Source organism: Ambystoma mexicanum, chromosome 6p, assembly GCF_040938575.1.
Source record: "Ambystoma mexicanum isolate Mex_15411 chromosome 6p, UKY_AmexF1_1, whole genome shotgun sequence".
Lineage (NCBI taxonomy): Eukaryota > Metazoa > Chordata > Amphibia > Caudata > Ambystomatidae > Ambystoma > Ambystoma mexicanum.
In genome coordinates this window covers 458,012,179-458,035,566 of record NC_090935.1, presented here as the reverse complement: position 1 = coordinate 458,035,566, position 23,388 = coordinate 458,012,179, and the positions used below count along the sequence as shown (strand labels likewise).

Here is a 23,388-nt window from a genome sequence, read left to right as displayed (position 1 = left end):
ATTGGAAGGTCTCAAAGTCTGTTGAATCAACTTTGGGTCAGCGTGAATACTTCCTCCATAACAGGGCCTCTAATTTGAAGGTATTACTGTCCCACATTAAGGAAAACTTTATGACATACGACACTCGGATCTCCCAAGCTAATTCCAATATGAAAGAATTATTCACTAATCTCAAAGAATTATAGACCCCCATCACAATACCAGATACATGTAACAAAGACAAAAAATGGTGTTCATAAATCCAACATGCACTGGTTCACAAAGTTTCCACTTTACAAACTAAAATATCTAATATCTAAAAACTTATTAACAAAATCACCATCTCCTAAAATAACAGAGAAGACAGCTGAAGCCCAAACTACCCGATTTAACTTTTCTAAAGTCTCTATTCTCGAGGTAGAAAGAATTATTCTGTCCCTCAAACCATCTAACTGTCAAGGTGATCTTTGTTTGGGGATGCTTGTGGTCTCGTGCAGAAGGGATGTGGTCTAGCAGTTCGGGCTGGAACTGCCCCTTTTGGGGTGGGGCCAAGCCTGATTTGCATATGGTCTTTCCCCTTAAGTAATGGCTTGGCAGGCGAGGAACTGTGGTCTGGAGGGTTGCCCAGAGCAATGCCAGTGGTTAAGATTCATTCTAAACCGTCCAGCCATCACCTCTTTTTTTTTGCTTTGTCACCCCGAGTGGGACAGCTATGCCCAGACGTGGGTCCCGTGCCTGCTGTGCCTAGAGATCCAAACTACTCCTCACTGATGAGCCCCAACAAGGGCGAAACATGTTTGGGGATGCTTGTGGTCTCGTGCAGAAGGGATATGGCCTAGCAGTTTGGGCTGGACTGCCCCTTTTGGGGTGGGGCCAAGCCTGATTTGCATATGGTCTTTCCCCTTCTGTAATGGCTTAGCAGGCGAAGAACGGTGGTCTGGAGGGTTGCCCAGAGCAATGCCAGTGGTTAAGATTCATTCTAAACCTTCCAGCCATCATCTCTTTGTTTTTACTTTGTCACCCCGACTGGGACGGGTATGCCCAGAGGTGGGTCCCGTGCCTGCTGGGCCTAGAGACCCAAGCTACTCCTCACTGATGAGCCCCAACAAGGGCGAAACATGTTTGGGGATGCTTGTGGTCTCGTGCAGAAGCAATGGGGCCTAGCAGTTAAGGCTGGACTGCCCCTTTTGGGGTGGGGTCAAGCCTGATTTTCATATGGTCTTTCCCCTTCTGTAATGGCTTGGCAGGTGAAGAACTGTGGTCTGGAGGGTTGCCCAGAGCATGCCAGTGGTTAAGATTCATTCTAAACCTTCCAGCCATCACCTCTTTGTTTTTGCTTTTTCACCCCGAGTGGGACGGGTATGCCCAGACGTGGGTCCCATGCCTGCTGGGCCTAGAGACCCAAGCTACTCCTCACTGAAGAGCCCCAACAAGGGTGAAACATGTTTGGGGATGCTTGTGGTCTCGTGCAGAAGGGATGTGGCCTAGCAGTTCGGGGCTGGACTGCCCCTTTTGGGGTGGGGCCAAGCCTGATTTGAATATGGTCTTTCCCCTTCTGTAATGGCTTGGCAGGCGAGGAACGGTGGTCTGGAGGGTGTCCCAGAGCAATGCCAGTGGTTAAGATTCATTCTAAACCTTCCAACCATCACCTCTTTGTTTTTGCTTTGTCACCCCGAGTGGGACGGGTATGCCCAGACATGGGTCCTGTGCCTGCTGGTCCTAGAGACCCAAGCTACTCCTCACTGATGAGCCCCAACAAGGGCGAAACATGTTTGGGGATGCTTGTGGTCTCATGCAGAAGGGATGTGGCCTAGCAGTTTGGGCTGGACTGGCCCTTTTGGGGTGGGGCCAAGCCTGATTTGCATATGGTCTTTCCCCTTCTGTAATGGCTTGACAGGCGAAGAACGGTGGTCTGGTGGGTGTCCCAGAGCAATGCCAGTGATTAAGGTTCATTCTAAACCTTCCAACCATCACCTCTTTGTTTTTGCTTTGTCACCCCGAGTGGGACGGCTATGCACAGACATGGGTCCCGTGCCTGCTGGGCCTAGAGACCCAAACTACTCCTCACTGATGAGCCCCAACAAGGGCGAAACATGTTTGGGGATGCTTGTGGTCTCGTGCAGAAGGGATGTGGCCTAGCAGTTCGGGCTGGACTGCCCCTTTTGGGGTGGGGCCAAGCCTGATTTGCATATGGTCTTTCCCCTTCTGTAATGGCTTGGCAGGCGAAGAACGGTGGTCTGGAAGGTTGCCCAGAGCAATGCCAGTGGTTCAGATTCATTCTAAACCTTCCAACCATCACCTCTTTGTTTTTGCTTTGTCAACCCGAGTGGGACGGGTATGCCCAGACATGCGTCCCGTGCCTGCTGGGCCTAGAGACCCAAGCTACTCCTCACTGATGATCCCCAACAAGGGCGAAACATGTTTGGGGATGCTTGTGGTCTCATGCAGAAGGGATGTGGCCTAGCAGTTCAGGCTGGACTGCCCCTTTTGGGGTGGGGCCAAGCCTGATTTGCATATGGTCTTTCTCCTTCTGTAATGGCTTGGCAGGCAAAGAGTGGTGGTCTGGAAGGTGTCCCAGAGCAATGCCAGTGGTTAAGATTCATTCTAAACCTTCCAACCATCACCTCTTTGTTTTTGCTTTGTCACCCCGAGTGGGACGGGTATGCCCAGACGTGGGTCCCGTGCCTGCTGGGCCGAGAGACACAAGCTACTCCTCACTGATGAGCCCCAACAAGGGCAAAACATGTTTGGGGATGCTTGTGGTCTCGTGCAGAAGGGATGTGGCCTAGCAGTTCGGGCTGGACTGCCCCTTTTGGGGTGGGGCCAAGCCTGATTTGCATATGGTCTCTCCCCTTCTGTAATGGCTTGGCAGGTGAAGAACTGTGGTCTGGAGGGTTGCCCAGAGCAATGCCAGTGGTTAAGATTAATTCTAAACCTTCCAGCCGTCACCTCTTTGTTTTGGCTTTTTCGCCCCGAGTGGGACGGGTATGCCCAGACGTGGGTCCCATGCCTGCTGGGCCTAGAGACCCAAGCTACTCCTCACTGATGAGCCCCAACAAGGCCAAACATGTTTGGGGATGCTTGTGGTCTCGTGCAGAAGGGATGTGGCCTAGCAGTTCGGGCTGGATTGCCCCTTTTGGGGTGGGGCCAAGCCTGATTTGCATATGGTCTCTCCCCTTCTGTAATGGCTTGGCAGGTGAAGAACTGTGGTCTGGAGGGTTGCCCAGAGCAATGCCAGTGGTTAAGATTCATTCTAAACCTTCCAGCCATCACCTCATTGTTTTTGCTTTTTCGCCCCGAGTGGGACGGGTATGCCCAGACGTGGGTCCCATGCCTGCTGGGCTTAGAGACCCAAGCTACTCCTCACTGATGAGCCCCAACAAGGGCACAACATGTTTGGTGATGCTTGTGGTCTCGTGCAGAAGGGATGTGTCCTAGCAGTTTGGGCTGGACTGCCCCTTTTGGGGTGGGGCCAAGCCTGATTTGCATATGGTCTTTCCCCTTCTGTAATGGCTTGGCAGGCGAAGAACGGTGGTCTGGATCGTGTTCCAGAGCAATGCCAGTGGTTAAGATTCATTCTAAACCTTCCAGCCATCACCTCTTTGTTTTTGCTTTGTCACCCTGAGTGGGACGGGTATGCCCAGACGTGGGTCCCGTGCCTGCTGTGCCTAGAGCCCCAAGCTACTCCTCACTGATGAGCCCCAACAAGGGTGAAACATGTTTGGGGATGCTTGTGGTCTCGTGCAGAAGGGATGTGGAATAGCAGTTCGGGCTGGACTGCCCCTTTTGGGGTGGGGCCAAGCCTGACTTGCATATGGTCTTTCCCCTTCTGTAATGGCTTTGCAGGTGAAGAATGGTGGTCTGGAGGGTTGTCCAGAGCAATGCCAGTGGTTAAGATTCATTCTAAACCTTCCAGCCATCACCTCTTTGTTTTTGCTTTTTCACCCCGAGTGGGACGGGTATGCCCAGACGTGGGTCCCATGCCTGCTGGGCCTAGAGACCCAAGCTACTCCTCACCGATGAGCCCCAACAAGGGCGTAACATGTTTGGGGATGCTTGTGGTCTCGTGCAGAAGGGATGTGGCCTAGCAGTTCGGGCTGGACTGCCCCTTTTGGGGTGGGGCCAAGCCTGATTTGCATATGGTCTTTCCCCTTCTGTAATGGCTTGGCAGGCGAAGAACGGTGGTCTGGAGGGTTGCCCAGAGCAATGCCAGTGGTTAAGATTCATTCTAAACCTTCCAACCATCACCTCTTTGTTTTTGCTTTGTCACCCCGAGTGATACGGGTATGCCCAGAGGTGGGTCCCGTGCCTGCTGGGCCTAGAGACCCAAGCTACTCCTCACTGATGAGCCCCAACAAGGGTGAAAAATGTTTGGGGATGTTTGTGGTCTCGTGAGGAAGGGATGTGGCCTAGCAGTTCGGGCTGGACTGCCCCTTTTGGGGTGGGGCCAAGCCTGATTTGCATATGGTTTTTCCCTTCTGTAATGGCTTAGCAGGCGAAGAACGGTGATCTGGAGGGTTGCCCAGAGCAATGCCAGTGGTTAAGATTCATTCTAAACTTCTAAACATTCCAGCCATCACCTCTTTGTTTTTGCTTTGTCACCCCGAGTGGGACGGGTATGCCCAGACGTGGGTCCCGTGCCTGCTGGGCCGAGAGACCCAAGCTACTCCTCACTGATGAGCCCCAACAAGGCCAAACATGTTTGGGGATGCTTGTGGTCTCGTGCAGAAGGGATGTGGCCTAGCAGTTCGGGCTGGATTGCCCCTTTTGGGGTGGGGCCAAGCCTGATTTGCATATGGTCTCTCCCCTTCTGTAATGGCTTGGCAGGTGAAGAACTGTGGTCTGGAGGGTTGCCCAGAGCAATGCCAGTGGTTAAGATTCATTCTAAACCTTCCATCCATCACCTCTTTGTTTTTGCTTTTTCGCCCCGAGTGGGACGGGTATGCCCAGACGTGGGTCCCATGCCTGCTGGGCCTAGAGACCCAAGCTACTCCTCACTGATGAGCCCCAACAAGGGCAAAACATGTTTGGTGATGCTTGTGGTCTCGTGCAGAAGGGATGTGTCCTAGCAGTTTGGGCTGGACTGCCCCTTTTGGGGTGGGGCCAAGCCTGATTTGCATATGGTCTTTCCCCTTCTGTAATGGCTTGGCAGGCGAAGAACGGTGGTCTGGATCGTGTTCCAGAGCAATGCCAGTGGTTAAGATTCATTCTAAACCTTCCAGCCATCACCTCTTTGTTTATGCTTTGTCACCCTGAGTGGGACGGGTATGCCCAGGCGTGGGTCCCGTGCCTGCTGTGCCTAGAGCCCCAAGCTACTCCTCACTGATGAGCCCCAACAAGGGTGAAACATGTTTGGGGATGCTTGTGGTCTCGTGCAGAAGGGATGTGGCCTAGCAGTTCGGGCTGGACTGCCCCTTTTGGGGTGGGGCCAAGCCTGACTTGCATATGGTCTTTCCCCTTCTGTAATGGCTTTGCAGGTGAAGAATGGTGGTCTGGAGGGTTGTCCAGAGCAATGCCAGTGGTTAAGATTCATTCTAAACCTTCCAGCCATCACCTCTTTGTTTTTGCTTTGTCACCCTGAGTGGGACGGGTATGCCCAGGCGTGGGTCCCGTGCCTGCTGGGCCTAGAGACCCAAGCTACTCCTCACCGATGAGCCCCAACAAGGGCGTAACATGTTTGGGGATGCTTGTGGTCTCGTGCAGAAGGGATGTGGCCTAGCAGTTCGGGCTGGACTGCCCCTTTTGGGGTGGGGCCAAGCCTGATTTGCATATGGTCTTTCCCCTTCTGTAATGGCTTGGCAGGCGAAGAACGGTGGTCTGGAGCATGTTCCAGAGCAATGCCAGTGGCTACGATTCATTCTAAACCTTCCAACCATCACCTCGTTGTTTTTGCTTTTTCACCCCGAGTGGGACGGGTATGCCTAGACATGGGTCCCGTGCCTGCTGGACCTAGAGCCCCAAGCTACTCCTCACTGATGAGCCCCAACAAGGGCGAAACATGTTTGGGGATGCTTGTGGTCTTGTGCAGAAGGGATATGGCCAAGCAGTTCGGGCTGGACTGCCCCTTTTGGGGTGGGGCCAAGCCTGATTTGCATATGGTCTTTCCCCTTCCGAATGGCTTGGCAGGACAAGAACGGTGGTCTGGAGGGTTGCCCAGAGCAATGCCAGTGGTTAAGATTCATTCTAAACCTTCCAACCATCACCTCTTTGTTTTTGCTTTGTCACCCCGAGTGATACGGGTATGCCCAGAGGAGGGTCCCGTGCCTACTGGGCCTAGAGACCCAAGCTACTCCTCACTGATGAGCCCCAACAAGGGTGAAAAATGTTTGGGTATGTTTGTGGTCTCGTGAGGAAGGGATGTGGCCTAGCAGTTCGGGCTGGACTGCCCCTTTTGGGGTGGGGCCAAGCCTGATTTGCATATGGTTTTTCCCTTCTGTAATGGCTTAGCAGGCGAAGAACGGTGATCTGGAGGGTTGCCCAGAGCAATGCCAGTGGTTAAGATTCATTCTAAACTTCTAAACATTCCAGCCATCACCTCTTTGTTTTTGCTTTGTCACCCCGAGTGGGATGGGTATGCCCAGACGTGGGTCCCGTGCCTGCTGGGCCGAGAGACCCAAGCTACTCCTCACTGATGAGCCTCAACAAGGGCAAAACATGTTTGGGGATGCTTGTGGTCTCATGCAGAAGGGATGTGGCCTAGCAGTTTGGGCTGGACTGCCCCTTTTGGGGTGGGGCCAAGCCTGATTTGCATATGGTCTCTCCCCTTCTGTAATGGCTTGGCAGGTGAAGAACTGTGGTCTGGAGGGTTGCCCAGAGCAATGCCAGTGGTTAAGATTCATTCTAAACCTTCCAGCCATCACCTCTTTGTTTTTGCTTTTTCTCCCCGAGTGGGACGGGTATGCCCAGACGTGGGTCCCATGCCTGCTGGGCCTAGAGACCCAAGCTACTCCTCACTGATGAGCCCCAACAAGGGCAAAACATGTTTGGGGATGCTTGTGGTCTCGTGCAGAAGGGATGCGTCCTAGCAGTTCGGGCTGGACTGCCCCTTTTGGGGTGGGTCCAAGCCTGATTTTCATATGGTCTTTCTCCTTCTGTAATGGCTTGGCAGGCGAAGAGCGGTGGTCTGGAGGGTGTCCCAGAGCAATTCTAGTGGTTAAGATTCATTCTAAACCTTCCAACCATCACCTCTTTGTTTTTGCTTTGTCACCCCGAGTGGGACGGGTATGCCCAGACGTGGATCCCGTGCCTGCTGGGCCAAGAGACCCAAGCTACTCCTCACTGATGAGCCCCAACAAGGGCAAAACATGTTTGGGGATGCTTGTGGTCTCGTGCAGAAGGGATGTGGCCTAGCAGTTCGGGCTGGACTGCACCTTTTGGGGTGGGGCCAAGCCTGATTTGCATATGGTCTCTCCCCTTCTGTAATGGCTTGGCAGGTGAAGAACTGTGGTCTGGAGGGTTGCCCAGAGCAATGCCAGTGGTTAAGATTTATTCTAAACCTTCCAGCCATCACCTCTTTGTTTTTGCTTTTTCGCCCCGAGTGGGACTGGTATGTCCAGACGTGGGTCCGGGCCTAGAGACCGAAGCTACTCCTCACTGATGAGCCCCAACAAGGGCAAAACATGTTTGGGGATGCTTGTGGTCTCGTGCAGAAGGGATGTGTCCTAGCAGTTTGGGCTGGACTGCCCCTTTTGAGGTGAGGCCAAGCCTGATTTGCATATGGTCTTTCCCCTTCTGTAATGGCTTGGTAGGCGAAGAACGGTGGTCTGGAGCGTGTTCCAGAGCAATGCCAGTGGTTAAGATTCATTCTAAACCTTCCAGCCATCACCTCTTTGTTTTTGCTTTGTCACCCTGAGTGGGACGGGTATGCCCAGATGTGGGTCCCGTGCCTGCTGTGCCTAGAGCCCCAAGCTACTCCTCACTGATGAGCCCCAACAAGGGTGAAACATGTTTTGGGATGCTTGTGGTCTCGTGCAGAAGGGATGTGGCCTAGCAGTTCGGGCTGGACTGCCCCTTTTGGGGTGGGGCCAAGCCTGACTTGCATATGGTCTTTCCCCTTCTGTAATGGCTTTGCAGGCGAAGAATGGTGGTCTGGAGGGTTGCCCAGAGCAATGCTAGTGGTTAAGATTAATTTTAAACCTTCCAGCCATCACCTCTTTGTTTTTGCTTTTTCACCCCGAGTGGGACGGGTATGCCCAGACGTGGGTCCCATGCCTGCTGGGCCTAGAGACCCAAGCTACTCCTCACCGATGAGCCCCAACAAGGGCGTAACATGTTTGGGGATGCTTGTGGTCTCGTGCAGAAGGGATGTGGCCTAGCAGTTCGGGCTGGACTGCCCCTTTTGGGGTGGGGCCAAGCCTGATTTGCATATGGTCTTTCCCCTTCTGTAATGGCTTGGCAGGCGAAGAACGGTGGTCTGGAGCATGTTCCAGAGCAATGCCAGTGGCTATGATTCATTCTAAACCTTCCAACCATCACCTCGTTGTTTTTGCTTTTTCACCCCGAGTGGGACGGGTATGCCCAGACATGGGTCCCGTGCCTGCTGGGCCTAGAGACCCAAACTACTCCTCACTTTTGAGCCCCAACAAGGGCGAAACATGTTTGGGGATTCTTGTGGTCTTGTGCAGAAGGGATGTGGCCTAGCAGTTCGGGCGAGACTGCCCCTTTTGAGGTTGGGCCAAGCCTGATTTGCATATGGTCTTTCCCCTTCTGTAATGGCTTGGCAGGCGAAGACCGGTGGTCTGGAGGGTTGCCCAGAGCAATGCCAGTGGTTAAGATTCATTCTAAACCTTCCAGCCATCACCTCTTTGTTTTTGCTTTGTCACCCTGAGTGGGACGGGTATGCCCAGACGTGGGTCCCGTGCCTGCTGGGCCTAGAGCCCCAAGCTACTCCTCACTGATGAGCCCCAACAAGGGCGAAACATGTTTGGGGATGCTTGTGGTCTCGTGCAGAAGGGATATGGCCAAGCAGTTCGGGCTGGACTGCCCCTTTTGGGGTGGGGCCAAGCCTGATTTGCATATGGTCTTTCCCCTTCCGAATGGCTTGGCAGGACAAGAACGGTGGTCTGGAGGGTTGCCCAGAGCAATGCCAGTGGTTAAGATTCATTCTAAACTTTCCAACCATCACCTCTTTGTTTTTGCTTTGTCACCCCGAGTGATACGGGTATGCCCAGAGGTGGGTCCCGTGCCTGCTGGGCCTAGAGACCCAAGCTACTTCTCACTGATGAGCCCCAACAAGGGTGAAAAATGTTTGGGGATGTTTGTGGTCTCGTGAGGAAGGGATGTGGCCTAGCAGTTCGGGCTGGACTGCCCCTTTTGGGGTGGGGCCAAGCCTGATTTGCATATGGTTTTTCCCTTCTGTAATGGCTTAGCAGGCGAAGAACGGTGATCTGGAGGGTTGCCCAGAGCAATGCCAGTGGTTAAGATTCATTCTAAACTTCTAAACATTCCAGCCATCACCTCTTTGTTTTTGCTTTGTCACCCCGAGTGGGATGGGTATGCCCAGACGTGGGTCCCGTGCCTGCTGGGCCGAGAGACCCAAGCTACTCCTCACTGATGAGCCTCAACAAGGGCAAAACATGTTTGGGGATGCTTGTGGTCTCGTGCAGAAGGGATGTGGCCTAGCAGTTCGGGCTGGACTGCCCCTTTTGGGGTGGGGCCAAGCCTGATTTGCATATGGTCTCTCCCCTTCTGTAATGGCTTGGCAGGTGAAGAACTGTGGTCTGGAGGGTTGCCCAGAGCAATGCCAGTGGTTAAGATTCATTCTAAACCTTCCAGCCATCACCTCTTTGTTTTTGCTTTTTCTCCCCGAGTGGGACGGGTATGCCCAGACGTGGGTCCCATGCCTGCTGGGCCTAGAGACCCAAGCTACTCCTCACTGATGAGCCCCAACAAGGGCAAAACATGATTGGGGATGCTTGTGGTCTCGTGCAGAAGGGATGCGTCCTAGCAGTTCGGGCTGGACTGCCCCTTTTGGGGTGGGTCCAAGCCTGATTTTCATATGGTCTTTCTCCTTCTGTAATGGCTTGGCAGGCGAAGAGCGGTGGTCTGGAGGGTGTCCCAGAGCAATTCTAGTGGTTAAGATTCATTCTAAACCTTCCAACCATCACCTCTTTGTTTTTGCTTTGTCACCCCGAGTGGGACGGGTATGCCCAGACGTGGGTCCCGTGCCTGCTGGGCCAAGAGACCCAATCTACTCCTCACTGATGAGCCCCAACAAGGGCAAAACATGTTTGGGGATGCTTGTGGTCTCGTGCAGAAGGGATGTGGCCTAGCAGTTCGGGCTGGACTGCACCTTTTGGGGTGGGGCCAAGCCTGATTTGCATATGGTCTCTCCCCTTCTGTAATGGCTTGGCAGGTGAAGAACTGTGGGCTGGAGGGTTGCCCAGAGCAATGCCAGTGGTTAAGATTTATTCTAAACCTTCCAGCCATCACCTCTTTGTTTTTGCTTTTTCGCCCCGAGTGGGACGGGTATGTCCAGACGTGGGTCCCATGCCTGCTGGGCCTAGAGACCCAAGCTACTAATCACTGATGAGCCCCAACAAGGGCAAAACATGTTTGGGGATGCTTGTGGTCTCGTGCAGAAGGGATGTGTCCTAGCAGTTTGGGCTGGACTGCCCCTTTTGAGGTGGGGCCAAGCCTGATTTGCATATGGTCTTTTCCCTTCTGTAATGGCTTGGCAGGCGAAGAACGGTGGTCTGGAGCGTGTTCCAGAGCAATGCCAGTGGTTAAGATTCATTCTAAACCTTCCAGCCATCACCTCTTTGTTTTTGCTTTGTCACCCTGAGTGGGACGGGTATGCCCAGACGTGGGTCCCGTGCCTGCTGTGCCTAGAGCCCCAAGCTACTCCTCACTGATGAGCCCCAACAAGGGTGAAACATGTTTGGGGATGCTTGTGGTCTCGTGCAGAAGGGATGTGGCCTAGCAGTTTGGGCTGGACTGCCCCTTTTGGGGTGGGGCCAAGCCTGACTTGCATATGGTCTTTCCCTTCTGTAATGGCTTGGCAGGCGAAGACCGGTGGTCTGGAGGGTTGCCCAGAGCAATGCCAGTGGTTAAGATTCATTCTAAACCTTCCAGCCATCACCTCTTTGTTTTTGCTTTGTCACCCTGAGTGGGACGGGTATGCCCAGACGTGGGTCCCGTGCCTGCTGGGCTTAGATACCCAAGCTACTCCTCACTGATGAGCCCCAACAAGGGTGAAAAATGTTTGGGGATGTTTGTGGTCTCGTGCAGAAGGGATGTGGCCTAGCAGTTCAGGCTGGACTGCCCCTTTTGGGGTGGGGCCAGGCCTGATTTGCATATGGTTTTTCCCTTCTGTAAAGGCTTGGCAGGCGAAGAACGGTGATCTGGAGGGTTGCCCAGAGCAATGCCAGTGGTTAAGATTCATTCTAAACTTATAAACATTCCAGCCATCACCTCTTTGTTTTTGCTTTGTCACCCCGAGTGGGATGGGTATGCCCAGACGTGGGTCCCGTGCCTGCTGGGCCTAGAGACCCAAGCTACTCCTCACTTTTGAGCCCCAACAAGTGCGAAACATGTTTGGGGATGCTTGTGGTCTCGCGCAGAAGGGATGTGGCCTAGCAGTTTGGGCTGGACTGCCCCTTTTGGGGTGGGGCTAAGCCTGATTTGCATATGGTCTTTCCCCTTCTGTAATAGCTTGGCAGGCAAAGAACGGTGGTCTGGAAGGTGTCCCAGAGCAATGCCAGTGGTTAAGATTCATTCTAAACCTTCCAACCATCACCTCTTTGTTTTTGCTTTGTCACCCCGAGTGGGACGGGTATGCCCAGACGTGGGTCCCGTGCCTGCTGGGCCGAGAGACCCAAGCTACTCCTCACTGATGAGCCCCAACAAGGGTAAAACATGTTTGGTGATGCTTGTGGTCTCGTGCAGAAGGGATGCGGCCTAACAGTTCGGGCTGGACTGCCCTTTTTGGGGTGAGTCCAAGCCTGATTTCCTTATGGTCTTTCCCCTTCTATAATGGCTTGGCAGGCGAAGACTAGTGGTCTGGAGGGTTGCCCAGAGCAATGCCAGTGGTTAAGATTCATTCTAAACCTTCCAGCCTTCACCTCTTTGTTTTTGACCTTTGCCCAGCACAGCTCATCAAGAATGCTGCTCGAGACCTATCACCCTTCATATCCAAGCTTATCAACGCCTCTTTTACTACCGGTACCATACCAACTAACCTCAAACAATTATGGGTACTCCCGCTCTTAAAAAAAAACAATGCTAGACCCCTCAATACCAACCAACTACAGGCCAATCACAACAGTCCCTTTTCTTCTAAAAATATTAGATAAGGTGGCCTACACGCAAATTCAAAAATATACAAAATTACAACACCTACTAGGAGCTAGACAGTTAGGATTCCGCCCACAACACGGAACGGAGACTGCCCTCATTGATCTCAAGACCCAAATCGATGAGCTCAGAGACAATGGCAAATCAGCCTAACTCATCCTCCTGGACCTCTCAGCTGCGTTCGATCTGGTGGATCATGCAATACTATGTAACCACCTCGACACAGCAGCACACTTCTCAAAGGAAGCTGTAACTTGGATTAGATCTTTCCTCAGTGGCAGAATCATAAAGGGCTTCTCACCCTCTGCACCCGCAGACCCCATACCCATTACCTGCGGTGTTCCACAGGGATCCTGCATCTCACCGACACTGTACAACATATTCACAAGCACCTTTTCAATGTTCTGGACCATCTTGGCATCACCTACACTAACTATGCAGATGATACTCAGATCCTCCTCCCACTTTCAGGGGATTATGACAGGGATTTGGCCTTGGTGAACATAGTGTACATCATCATCCAGGCATGGATGGCAACTCACGGTCTATGCCTGAATGATAATAAAACAGAACTTATCATTCTGGGTACCCGTTCTAACCTAAGAAAAACTGGGACCGGACTACTCTTCATTCTTAATCGACGGCAACAGCATTAAGGAAGCACAAGAGGTAAAAACATTAGGTTTCTATCTTGACTCCACGCTCTCATTCTCCAAACAGGTCAACACACTAGCGTCCTCCACGGCCTATACATGCAAACTTATAAGAAGAGGCAAGCCATTTCTCTACAATAACAGTTGTACCATCCTGGCCAGAGCACTCATCCTGTCCCGTCTGGACTATTGCAATGCCCTGTACTTAGGCTCCAACAAATCCATCATTAGAAGAATTCAAATCCTACAAAACAATTCCCTTAGAGCGGCACTAGGCATCTCTAAAGAAATCCACATTTCTGAGACTAGAAGACAGAATAATTGGCTCCGAACCAATGACAAGATCCTTTTAAAATCCCTGGCTCTCACTCATAAAACTCTCAACAACGCCGCCCCCATCAACCTCTCCAAGAGATTTCACAAACAGACATCCATAAGACCCACCAGATCAGCCAAGAGGGACCGTTTAACCATCCCTAAATTCCAACTAACCCCGATTGGAGTCAACAGTTTCCCCGTCAAAGCGGCTAAACTCTGGAACTCCCTGCCCCCTACAGTGAGAATAGACCAACCCTATCTCAACTTTAGAACTAATACCATTTTATGGCTGAAAGCTAATGACTACTAAATTACATGATGCCAACCAAACTGGAATTAACAACGTTCATTCCTTGTGGCAACCCCCCGCTGGTGTTCATAGCATATAACAGCTGTAAATATTTGTAAATACTTGTAAATTTAGCTATTGTAAGAAATATGCTTCACTTTTAAGACTTAACATATGCTACCCCGAGGGGATAACCACAATTTTGTACATGATGCCTGTAATGTCTGTAAATACAATTTATCCTGCTTTGTAACTTATGCTGCACACTTTTGTCCACCTGTAACTAAGCTTCGCATTATCCTGTAACTGTTGCGCCCTGATACCTCTGGCTCTGGCACGCATTATAAATAATAAACAAACAAACAAAACGTTTTTTTGTAGGGCGATGGACATGAGTTCTACAATGATTCCCGCCGGGACTCTCTGTTGAGTTGCACTGTGGGTCAAAAAACGTTGTATAGTCTTTATCGCTTCTTCTTGGGGTATATTAGTATATAGCGATTTTATATCCATGGTGACTAAAATGTCATTATCCACATCAAAGCTCTCTCCTTCAAATATTTAGATTGTGGATGTCGTGACTTTAAGGTATGTGGTCATTTCCTGACTGATAGGTTGAAGAAATAAATCTATGAATTTGCAGATTGGTTCTAGCAGAGAGCCACAGCCCAACACTATGGGTCTGCCCGGTGGGATGGTGTGGTTCTTGTGGATTTTAGGGAAGGCATGGAAAGAGGGGATCCTTTTGTCAGAGCTATTAAAGTATTCCATCAGATTGATAGGCAATAAAAGAAAAATGGCTTTATTTACAAATTTATCTGGGACCTTATTTCATAACATTTTGATTGCAGTAAAAAATGCTGAGCAGTCAAACCCGATGTTTCATTGTTTTGTCCTCTTTATTCTCAAAATGTTTTCCTATTTATGCCACAAAGCCATATTTTATTTATTTGTATTTATTGGACATTTGTATGGTGTCTATACAGGAGAGTTGTCTGGTGCCACAAACTATAACATAGTACACAATTATACGTAATACACACATGAGACAACTTCATTTTTGTCCCAATGCAAACATGTGTATGTAACATGGGTTGGAGAAAATCTTGTTTGTTTTCTCTGTTGTTTCACAAGGAGCACATCTGCTGTGTTAGTTCATGTTTTAGCATTAGTGCAAATTTTGAACAAGTTGGGCCCAGAAGGCGAATCACTATATATCAGCACTACCAGCTATGCAATATTTCACACACTAAATCCAATGCAATCCTATGCCAGATAAAATGCAAATCTCCATTTCCAACTGATGTGATTTCCATATAATCCTTATGGCATATCAAGGAGATACCAAGGTAATGCAAATGATTTACTTGCCAACATGTAGAAGCCATGAATATCACACTTCACACCGCTGACAAGGATATTCTTCTGAAGTTTTCTTTCCTGCGATCCAATGAAAAAGCTGCGAGACAACAGCCTATCGGAATCCAAGGTCAATCTGTATTGAATATCTGATCGACAAACATTGGAAAACGTATTAGTGCACAATGGAAATCAGCGGGTGCAACATGTATACAGAGAATGCAAGCATGGTGGACACACTCATACCCGATTCTATGGGTGTACTTTCTTTTGCCTTGAGTCTGACTTCAAAACACACAGTGGTGTGTATGCACACTGTATCTTTATTGTCCACATTGCAGTTTTTCTTTTCTATTGTGATTGTTCGAGGAGTGAAAGTCATGTTGACTGTAATTTCAGCTACATCACGGGACCTAAAATAGCAAAACAACAGGAAAAAGGGATTAATAAAAAAGCGCTATATTTATAAAAAGGTAAGCATTTTTTTATACTGTGATTACGAGATTTTGCCATGCACTACAGACTATCATTTTTTTAAATAATTATTGTATCTGGTCCTCCTTGCAATTTACATTTTGTTCGAAATGTCCAAACTTTCATATTTTTATGCATGTTTTTACAGGAGGCCATAGGGCCTGATTTTGATCATGCCTGTGCACTATGATTTTCTTGCAGATATATATTTTCCATGTAAGGTATGGGGGGCTATTTGTATCATATTTTACTGGCCATCCATGGTGCTTATGTGTCTCGAGGCCCAAGGTCGTTTTGGGATGCAGGTTCAGATCCCATGCCATTCCAAGCCATGCAGGCTGCAGAAAATATATAAATGCACAAGAATGTGCGCGACTGCAGAGCGGTGGAACATGTGGAGTAGAATAAACAAGTACAGTTGCTTTCTAGTGCCATGAATATATATACATAGGTCCAGGTAGAGGGCACAAGTGATATTGAAGTACAGTAGCGGAAATGAAGTGGATATGAATGTGAACGTAGGCCATGGTTCCCGATGCGAGAAATACTGAAGCACCACCATAGTTAAAGTGAGGCCTGTGGGGTGCATTTAAAGGCCCTAGGCAGAAATCTCTTTCACCTGAAAAACCGCATTAAAACACTGCACCAAAAACGGCCGTGCTGTGCTTTCCCTGTCACATGAGTGGCAAGCAGTTGAACACTATAATCCAAAAATGGCCCTGCGTTGTTTTTATTTCACCTAAATGACAAGAAGTTATGCACTGCATCCAAAAACAGCACAAGCGTGAAAAATAAAAGTGACTTTTAAAAGGCTACATTGAAAAGATAGCACTGCTGACATGTCAGGGAAATATGCTGTGGGGGGTTGACTAAGCAATGTATATTATGTTTCCACCCACAAGACTTCAATCACCTTTGAAGAGGCTCATAATACTGGAAAACCCAGCTTGGGCTAAGTAAGGAAACTTCACAAGTAAAAGCCCCGCACCTAACAGTAAACCATCCCACATTCAAATGTGATGTTACTGAGGGTGTCATAATTCCCTGCTCTGCCAGACTTGAAGGCAGGGGCTCAGGGATTTCAAAGAAAGCAAGTGAGGCTAAAGCTGGTCAAGTGGCACAGAGAGTAGAGCGCTCGCTTTGACATATGTGCAGAGCCTGCTAAAGCAGGTTTGAATCCCGGCTGGGCCAAACTCAGCCTTTCATCCTTTCGAGGTCGATAAATGAGCATCACACACCGTGGGTAATAATAAGCAGCGCTCAGATACCTGAGGGGTGGTACCGCTATATAAATGCCAAATTATTATTATTATTATTAGGAGCGAAAAAGCTCCTTCCTGCACCCACTACCAAGAACAAACTGACATCTACAAAAGGGGTGATGAAAATATCTGGTCATTGGCTGTGGGTGATGAAGTGCCCCTCCCACAGAGGGGGACAGAACCTCCCAATTGACGTTAAAGGCCTGATTTCATTTTTAGAAATTTTTCGCAGAAATTAGAATGAGACATAATTTAGTTTTATGCTATGCTTTTATGTAATTTCCATGCGGTTTTAAAGAGACTAATTGCATTTCCCTGGGACCTTGAGGACTGCAATGGCCAGTTAGGTCAGTTTTCTGGCTGCTCTAAAATTGGGACAAATATGACAATTTGTGGAAAGATGGAGAATGAAATTATGAACATGCTTGATCATTTGCAGAGTTGTAACTGTTATACGTGTTGTGAAAAGGACAAAAATGTGCCACCGGGCCATGCTACATCATATGGAGTTGGCGATTGGCTTACCTAATTCCCTATGACCTACTAAAACCACATATCTTGTTCATATGTTGTGAGGGGCTAGTAGAATGATGAAGTTATGAGACATAGCAGTTTGTTCTCAAAAAGTAGCCAAGAGAACAAAGAGGGGTAATACATGTAAATAGACAGATGGTGCTCCCTTCCCTTGTACCAATCATGCCAGGGGGTGAAGAGAGGAACGGTAAACTGTCCTATCCAAGCGGTAGGGGTAATTACAGAGTACTCCCTCTAGATTGTAAAGTGAGTGATGTCAGTTGTGCTATGCAAGGGGGACTGTACTAGGTCAGGGGACACACAATCCAGGGAGACATGAGAAGTGGGACGGAGAGGAGGCGGCTGACCCATACCATCTTTGAGAGTGCAGAGACCAGACCCCTTACCTAGCTGTCCAAAATGTCCTGAGACCCAGCTGGCTGTCCAGAAGCCCAAACCAAGGCAGAGTGCAGTGACTAGACCCCTTGCCTAGCTTTCCAGAGTGTCCTGAGATCCAGCTGGATATCCAGAATCCCAAACCAAGGCAGAGTGCAGTGACCAGACCCTTTGTCTAGTTGTCCGGAGTATCCTGAGATCCAGCTGGCTTTCCAGAATCACAGACTAAGGCCTTCTTTATAAGTAAACAAATACCCCAGCCCTAAATTGCATAAGCCCTTCCTGTTTGTAGCATTATAAACCCTAAATTGCCAGTGTAATTGAGTCACATCCCATAGAAGAATCTGTGTTTAGCCTTTATCTGTTAGCATATTCCCTTTGTTAAACCGCTCAGTTTTCTTTACACATCCTTAGTATTTTTCTTAAGCAAATCAATTAATTCCCCTTTTTGAAATGCACGGTCCAAGATGGTTAAAATTCTAAACGAACCCTCTTGTCCCTGGTGTCTTTCTTTAATTATTATAGTCATTAAAGTATTGCCTGAAAAGAATTAGTCTCCTTGTAACTGAAAACCGAATTTGTCAGTGTATTGTGTGCATTACCCCACAAATTCCTATTTGCATCTGTCCTATTAAAACCCCAAATTGTAGTCCCATCAAGAGCAATCCCTCTGCCTACAAGTCTATCTGTTATGTGCCTCTGTCCTTGTCATTGAAAACTGATTTTCCTATTATAAGCAAAACCCTTTTCTGAGCTGCCTGTCCAGTGTAAAATGAATTTCCATTTGCCATTGTTTCCTTTTTTGCATTTGTTTCCTTCCAAAACCAATTTTCCTACTTTATTTCAACTTTGCCCTGATGTGCTGATTAGTAGTCTCTAAGCTTCCCTATCTCCTCAAGTGTAAGCAACACAAATTTCCTTTCATTCTGTCCCCTAGCAGTTGTGAGTAATAATCCAGATCCCATTCTGCCGCTTTGCTCCAAAAACGGGTTTTCACTTTCTTTGCTGGCTTCCCTTCCCCAAATCTGATTTTCTCTCTCTATCCCTACTCCTTGCCACTGCCTTCCATTCAAAGGAATCAAGTTAGCTGATGTTTGGGGGTGAGTGTTGCAGGGGGGGAGTGCTAAACCGTTGGTGTTACCTCTTTCTAAAATTGCTCTTTTTCTGTGTTTCCATTACAGTTTGTGAGATTTGTAACATGATATATTAACCTAATTGTTTTGTAGCGAATAGGGCAATTGTTTACCACAACATTAGTGGCTGTAAAATTGTTTGATTTTGCTTTTTCATTAAATAATAAATTAATACACATCTTATTGATACACACTGGCCTGATTCATGGTCCATTGTGACAAGGGGTGTTTGTGGAGGATGGGTGCTAGACGGGTTGAAGGCCTACTCAAACAGAAGAGAACATCTGGTTTATTAAAAATAAAAAGCGCTTTATTGTACGCCACATTACAACGCCAAACCATTGTCGGTAAAGGAGTCCCTGGCTGAAATGTGCTGTGTAATAAACCCGTGACAGGCCTAGTATGTTGCAGGCCCTGTTGAAAGCAGCAGCATAGTATGGTAACGAGTTCTGAATCACCTTCCCATTCCAAGCCCCAGCAGTGAAATAGACCACAGAGGCCTTTAAACATGTAATTGTATAGAGCTAGGGGCCTGTGAAACCAGAAGGGAATGTGAATGGCCGGGCAGCGCCGTGCATGTTGACGATTATCACCATGACAACCTACTCGCGTTGCGAGTCTCACATGGATCGGGGGTGAATAGTGTCATAAATGTCTTCGGCTTGCACTTAGAAGCGCTACACTTTCCAAACTAACACTTTAGAGTTGAGGTACGCTTAGAACACTTTTTGTAAACTATCCTATCCCGTTCCATTTGTCCGCCGTATGCCCCCTCCAATATGGCGCCCACCACAGGACCGCGCATGCGTGCGGCTGCCATGACGACCTCTCAACAACCCACAGTTGGGAACCGACAGCCCACCTGGCGGATCTCGTGTACACTGCGTCCGCATCGTGAATGCAGGTAAGAATGGACCTGCAGGAGCTGCATGCTCAGTCCCAATGGTACTTATAATAGGTTTTTACCAGCTGCCATAACCGAGCGTGATACTCGACCCTTTCCATGAGACACCACTGACTCAGCTAATACAGTGACTCTGAATTTTACACTGTCATGAGATGAATTCTCCCTCGTCACGGAATTCGACTGAAAAGTAAAACTTGCATTTTTTGATTCTTTACAGCACGCGTACTGTGCGAGCGACTGTCAGTCTATCCACTCACACCTGGGGTGCCTTAGACTTGCCTCTGCACGTGGTGAGTCATACTTTTACTCCTTCTTCCCTCTTAAAGGTTTTGAATTCTAGGGGAATCCAAACCTAGTAACTTACAAGCTGATACTATACCTCTTGCTTCCCAAACAGATCTTATTACATGGTTTAGAACTCTCTCCATTAAGGTTAGTGCCTATCTTTAGATGTTACATACAACCTTTGCTTTTTCAAATTCCCAATGAGCTAATTAGTTTCCTTACATTTCTATAGGAACACCCACTTATGCACGAAGGAACTACACATTTCCTGCCCTGAAGATGGATTCAACTGAATCCGAAACGCGTTGGCACTCGATTACACCCAGGAGTGTTTAGGACAAAACACACTACCATTATTTTTGAATGTGAATTATTGTGATTGTGTATCATTGGATGTTATGCTACAACCCATCCACATTCTTGTGTCTACATACACTGTATGTTAACTTGGAATCTAAATTACCATTTGTATTGTACATTTACATCAAAGGAAGTTTTCTTTGACGTTATCAGTTTTTTGCCATTCGTTTTTGTTGAGTTCGACCCTTAAACCAACTGTACGTTTAGACTTGGGTTTGAACTGATTAATTGTTTTTTTTTTTCGTTTTTTTCATTTCATTCTTTGTAATGAATTTATTTACATATGCTTATATAAAAACTTGTTATGCTCCTGCAGTTTGAAGGTTCTCGGTGGTTCTTGAACTGACTTTACCAGGTGCACACCTTTCTTATTTAAATGCATAGACTATTCTAGCTATGAATGTATACAAGTACTAAACTACCTCGCTCCTGAAGAGCTCTTCGTATACTATGGAGGTGGTGTCTCCAACTTTCTAGGAGATTCCGACTCACAATCTGCTATTCAAATTGTCAAGGGATTCTATCCCACTAAGAGTGCAATACAGGGCTATCGGCTGGCAACACCCGATGTATGTTTCTCTTCCTGTGTTCTGATCTCGAGTGGCCTCGGGACCCGCCCTGTTGCACCTGAAACCTTATTTATTTATTTATCCAACACTCTGAATCCACTGGAGTCATCATTTACACTTATATTGATCCCATGAACTCTCAGTAGTGCCTCCCACCCCATACCTCTCCTTTTTTCACAAGTGGCCACAATCTTGGGGAGTGCACACACTATATTGAATCTATACCTTTTATATATTGAACGAATTTACCGCACTATTGGACTATGTCCTTTGCTAAGATCGATGCAACAACCAACAATAGAGCTGAATCATTAGGATTCAGCGAGGAGGAAGCTCGAAGGATTCTCGGTCTCATTAAAACAACAGGGGATGAACTCAAAACCACAGACAAACCAGAAGCATTAATCAAGCAACTGGAATGGAAAATACGGAGAGAAATTAACCTGAAATTGCACGCTTCTACACTAACTTACTACTATAAGGCACAGAGGATCCCTCGTGGACTAAGAGTCAACTTAGAACCTACCTTATGTAAGGAAAACCCAAATTTTGTCAAGAGATGGAGGCAGATCCTCAACAAATGTTCCCTTGATTTAATCCTTTTAACGATCGAAGAACTCGCACACAACCTGACATCCTTGGATGAGGAAATAAACACTATTAAAGGCACGCTAAGTAAGAGTTTCACAGAAGATCAACTCAAACAAATTCTGGAAGAGACTAATGATAAATTGGCAAAATATAAACAGGAACTTGAAACGAATAAGATCAGAAAGTTTAGGAGGGACACACAGGACTACAAATTAGACATCGTTTACACCTGGCAAGAGTACTACGGCTTACGTGTGCCAAGACCACCCCAACCACGTCCTCCAAGACCGGGACCTGGCAATACAGACACCACCTCTGTGGAAGCTTCTAGTGCCGAACTAGAAACTATTCCGAACACAGCAGCAACAGCGCCTTTCGCCCCGTCAGCAGAAAGGGCCACAGCAAGTACCTCTGATTTTTTAGAAAAAGACCAACCGGAAGAGGACAAAGGAAGAAGAAAAAAATCGGAAAGGAGGAAACCAGTGGAGAGGAAGATTTAGTGGTTAACATCTCATCCTACACACTGTCACGTTCTGAATTGCAAGTCTTACGTAAGGACCTGTCTTTCATGCCTCAATACAATACCAGTTTACTGAAAGAAAAAATTGATTTCTTTAAACTTATGCGGAAACTTAAACTAAAAGTGTTCTTCAACTCCATCAAAGAAGAAGAAAATATGAATACACCCTTGGAATTGCTGGAACTCACACCAAAGAGTTCATTTAATCCACCAGTGAATAATCATGTTCTGACTGTATTTGAAAGAACGGTCCTTGACCAATTCAAGAGGATCACATATAAATCAAAGAACCAAGGTAATTTTACGGCCACTGACCGACAAACCCTGAAGAGACTTTTAGATAATAAGGATATCATCTTCAAACCGGCTGACAAGGGTGGCGCCTTGGTCTTAATGGACAAAATCAAATACATCAACGAGGTGGAACGGCAACTTGCGGACCAAGACACCTATAAAGAAATCAACCACAATCCAACTGAGGCATTGACGAAACTGATTAAGGAGGTCCTTGATGAGGCAGAAGACAGGGAGGCTATCTCTGAAAAAACCCGCAAATTCCTGGAAAAGACACATCCCATCACACCTGTAATATATATTCTTCCCAAGATGCACAAGAGACTATCAGACCCACCTGGACGACCGATTATAGCAGCTACAGACAGTTTACTTGAACCATTGGCCAAATATCTTGATAAGATTCTGCAACCCCTCATACAAGAAACCCCGACGTACATAAAGGACACTACACACTTCCTTCAAAAACTCAAGGAAGTAATCTTTGTAGATGGTAGAGACATCTTGTTCACGATGGATGTTACCTCGTTGTATACCAACATTGTACACAAGGCGGGACTTGAGGCAGTTGAATGGCTTCTTCTAAGATCGGATAACTGCAAAGGGGACAAGGTATTTGTCCTAACACTATTAAAGCTAGTGTTGATGAATAACTTCTTCAGATTTGAAGACAGGTATTTTCTACAACTCTCAGGCACCAGCATGAGGGCGGCTATGGCCCCCACTTATGCTAACACATATATGTATTACTTGGAAAACGAACATGTACTGACCTCAGCAAGGTGGCTGTGCCACCTCACCATCTTTGTAAGATATATCGACGACGTGTTCGGTATCTGGTCTGGCCCGGAGGACGAACTGGCAGAGTTCTTCCAAATGATGAATAATATGCATCAGCATATTCAATTCACCACCCAGACCAGTAAAATCAAGATTAATTTTCTGGATGTTGAGATCTATGTGAAAAATGCCAACCTTGAAACCAGGATATTCACAAAACCAACTGACAGAAACAGCCTCCTGTTAGCCACCAGCTTCCATCCTCAGAGGACAATTGAAAGTGTACCGCTGAGTCAGTTCCTACGTTATCGTCAGAACATTTCAGAGGATTCAGAGTATGCGAGACAATCTGTGACGCTACGTCAAAAATTCAGGGAAAGAGGATACAAACAGATCTCGATTTCATGGAATG

General features: G+C 47.8%; 1 protein-coding gene across 2 annotated transcripts in view; it reads right to left on the bottom strand.

The window, feature by feature from the left end:
• Positions 1-23,388, bottom strand: part of ITGA1 (integrin subunit alpha 1) — a 1,202,180-nt gene that overhangs the window by 328,309 nt on the left and 850,483 nt on the right. For both annotated transcript variants that reach the window (XM_069627258.1, XM_069627257.1), the window contains exons 16-17: positions 15,139-15,305; positions 14,905-15,041 (exon numbers count right to left, since the gene is read on the bottom strand). In XM_069627258.1, the coding sequence (XP_069483359.1) occupies positions 14,905-15,041; positions 15,139-15,305 (304 nt within the window). The remainder of the gene's footprint in view (positions 1-14,904; positions 15,042-15,138; positions 15,306-23,388) is intronic.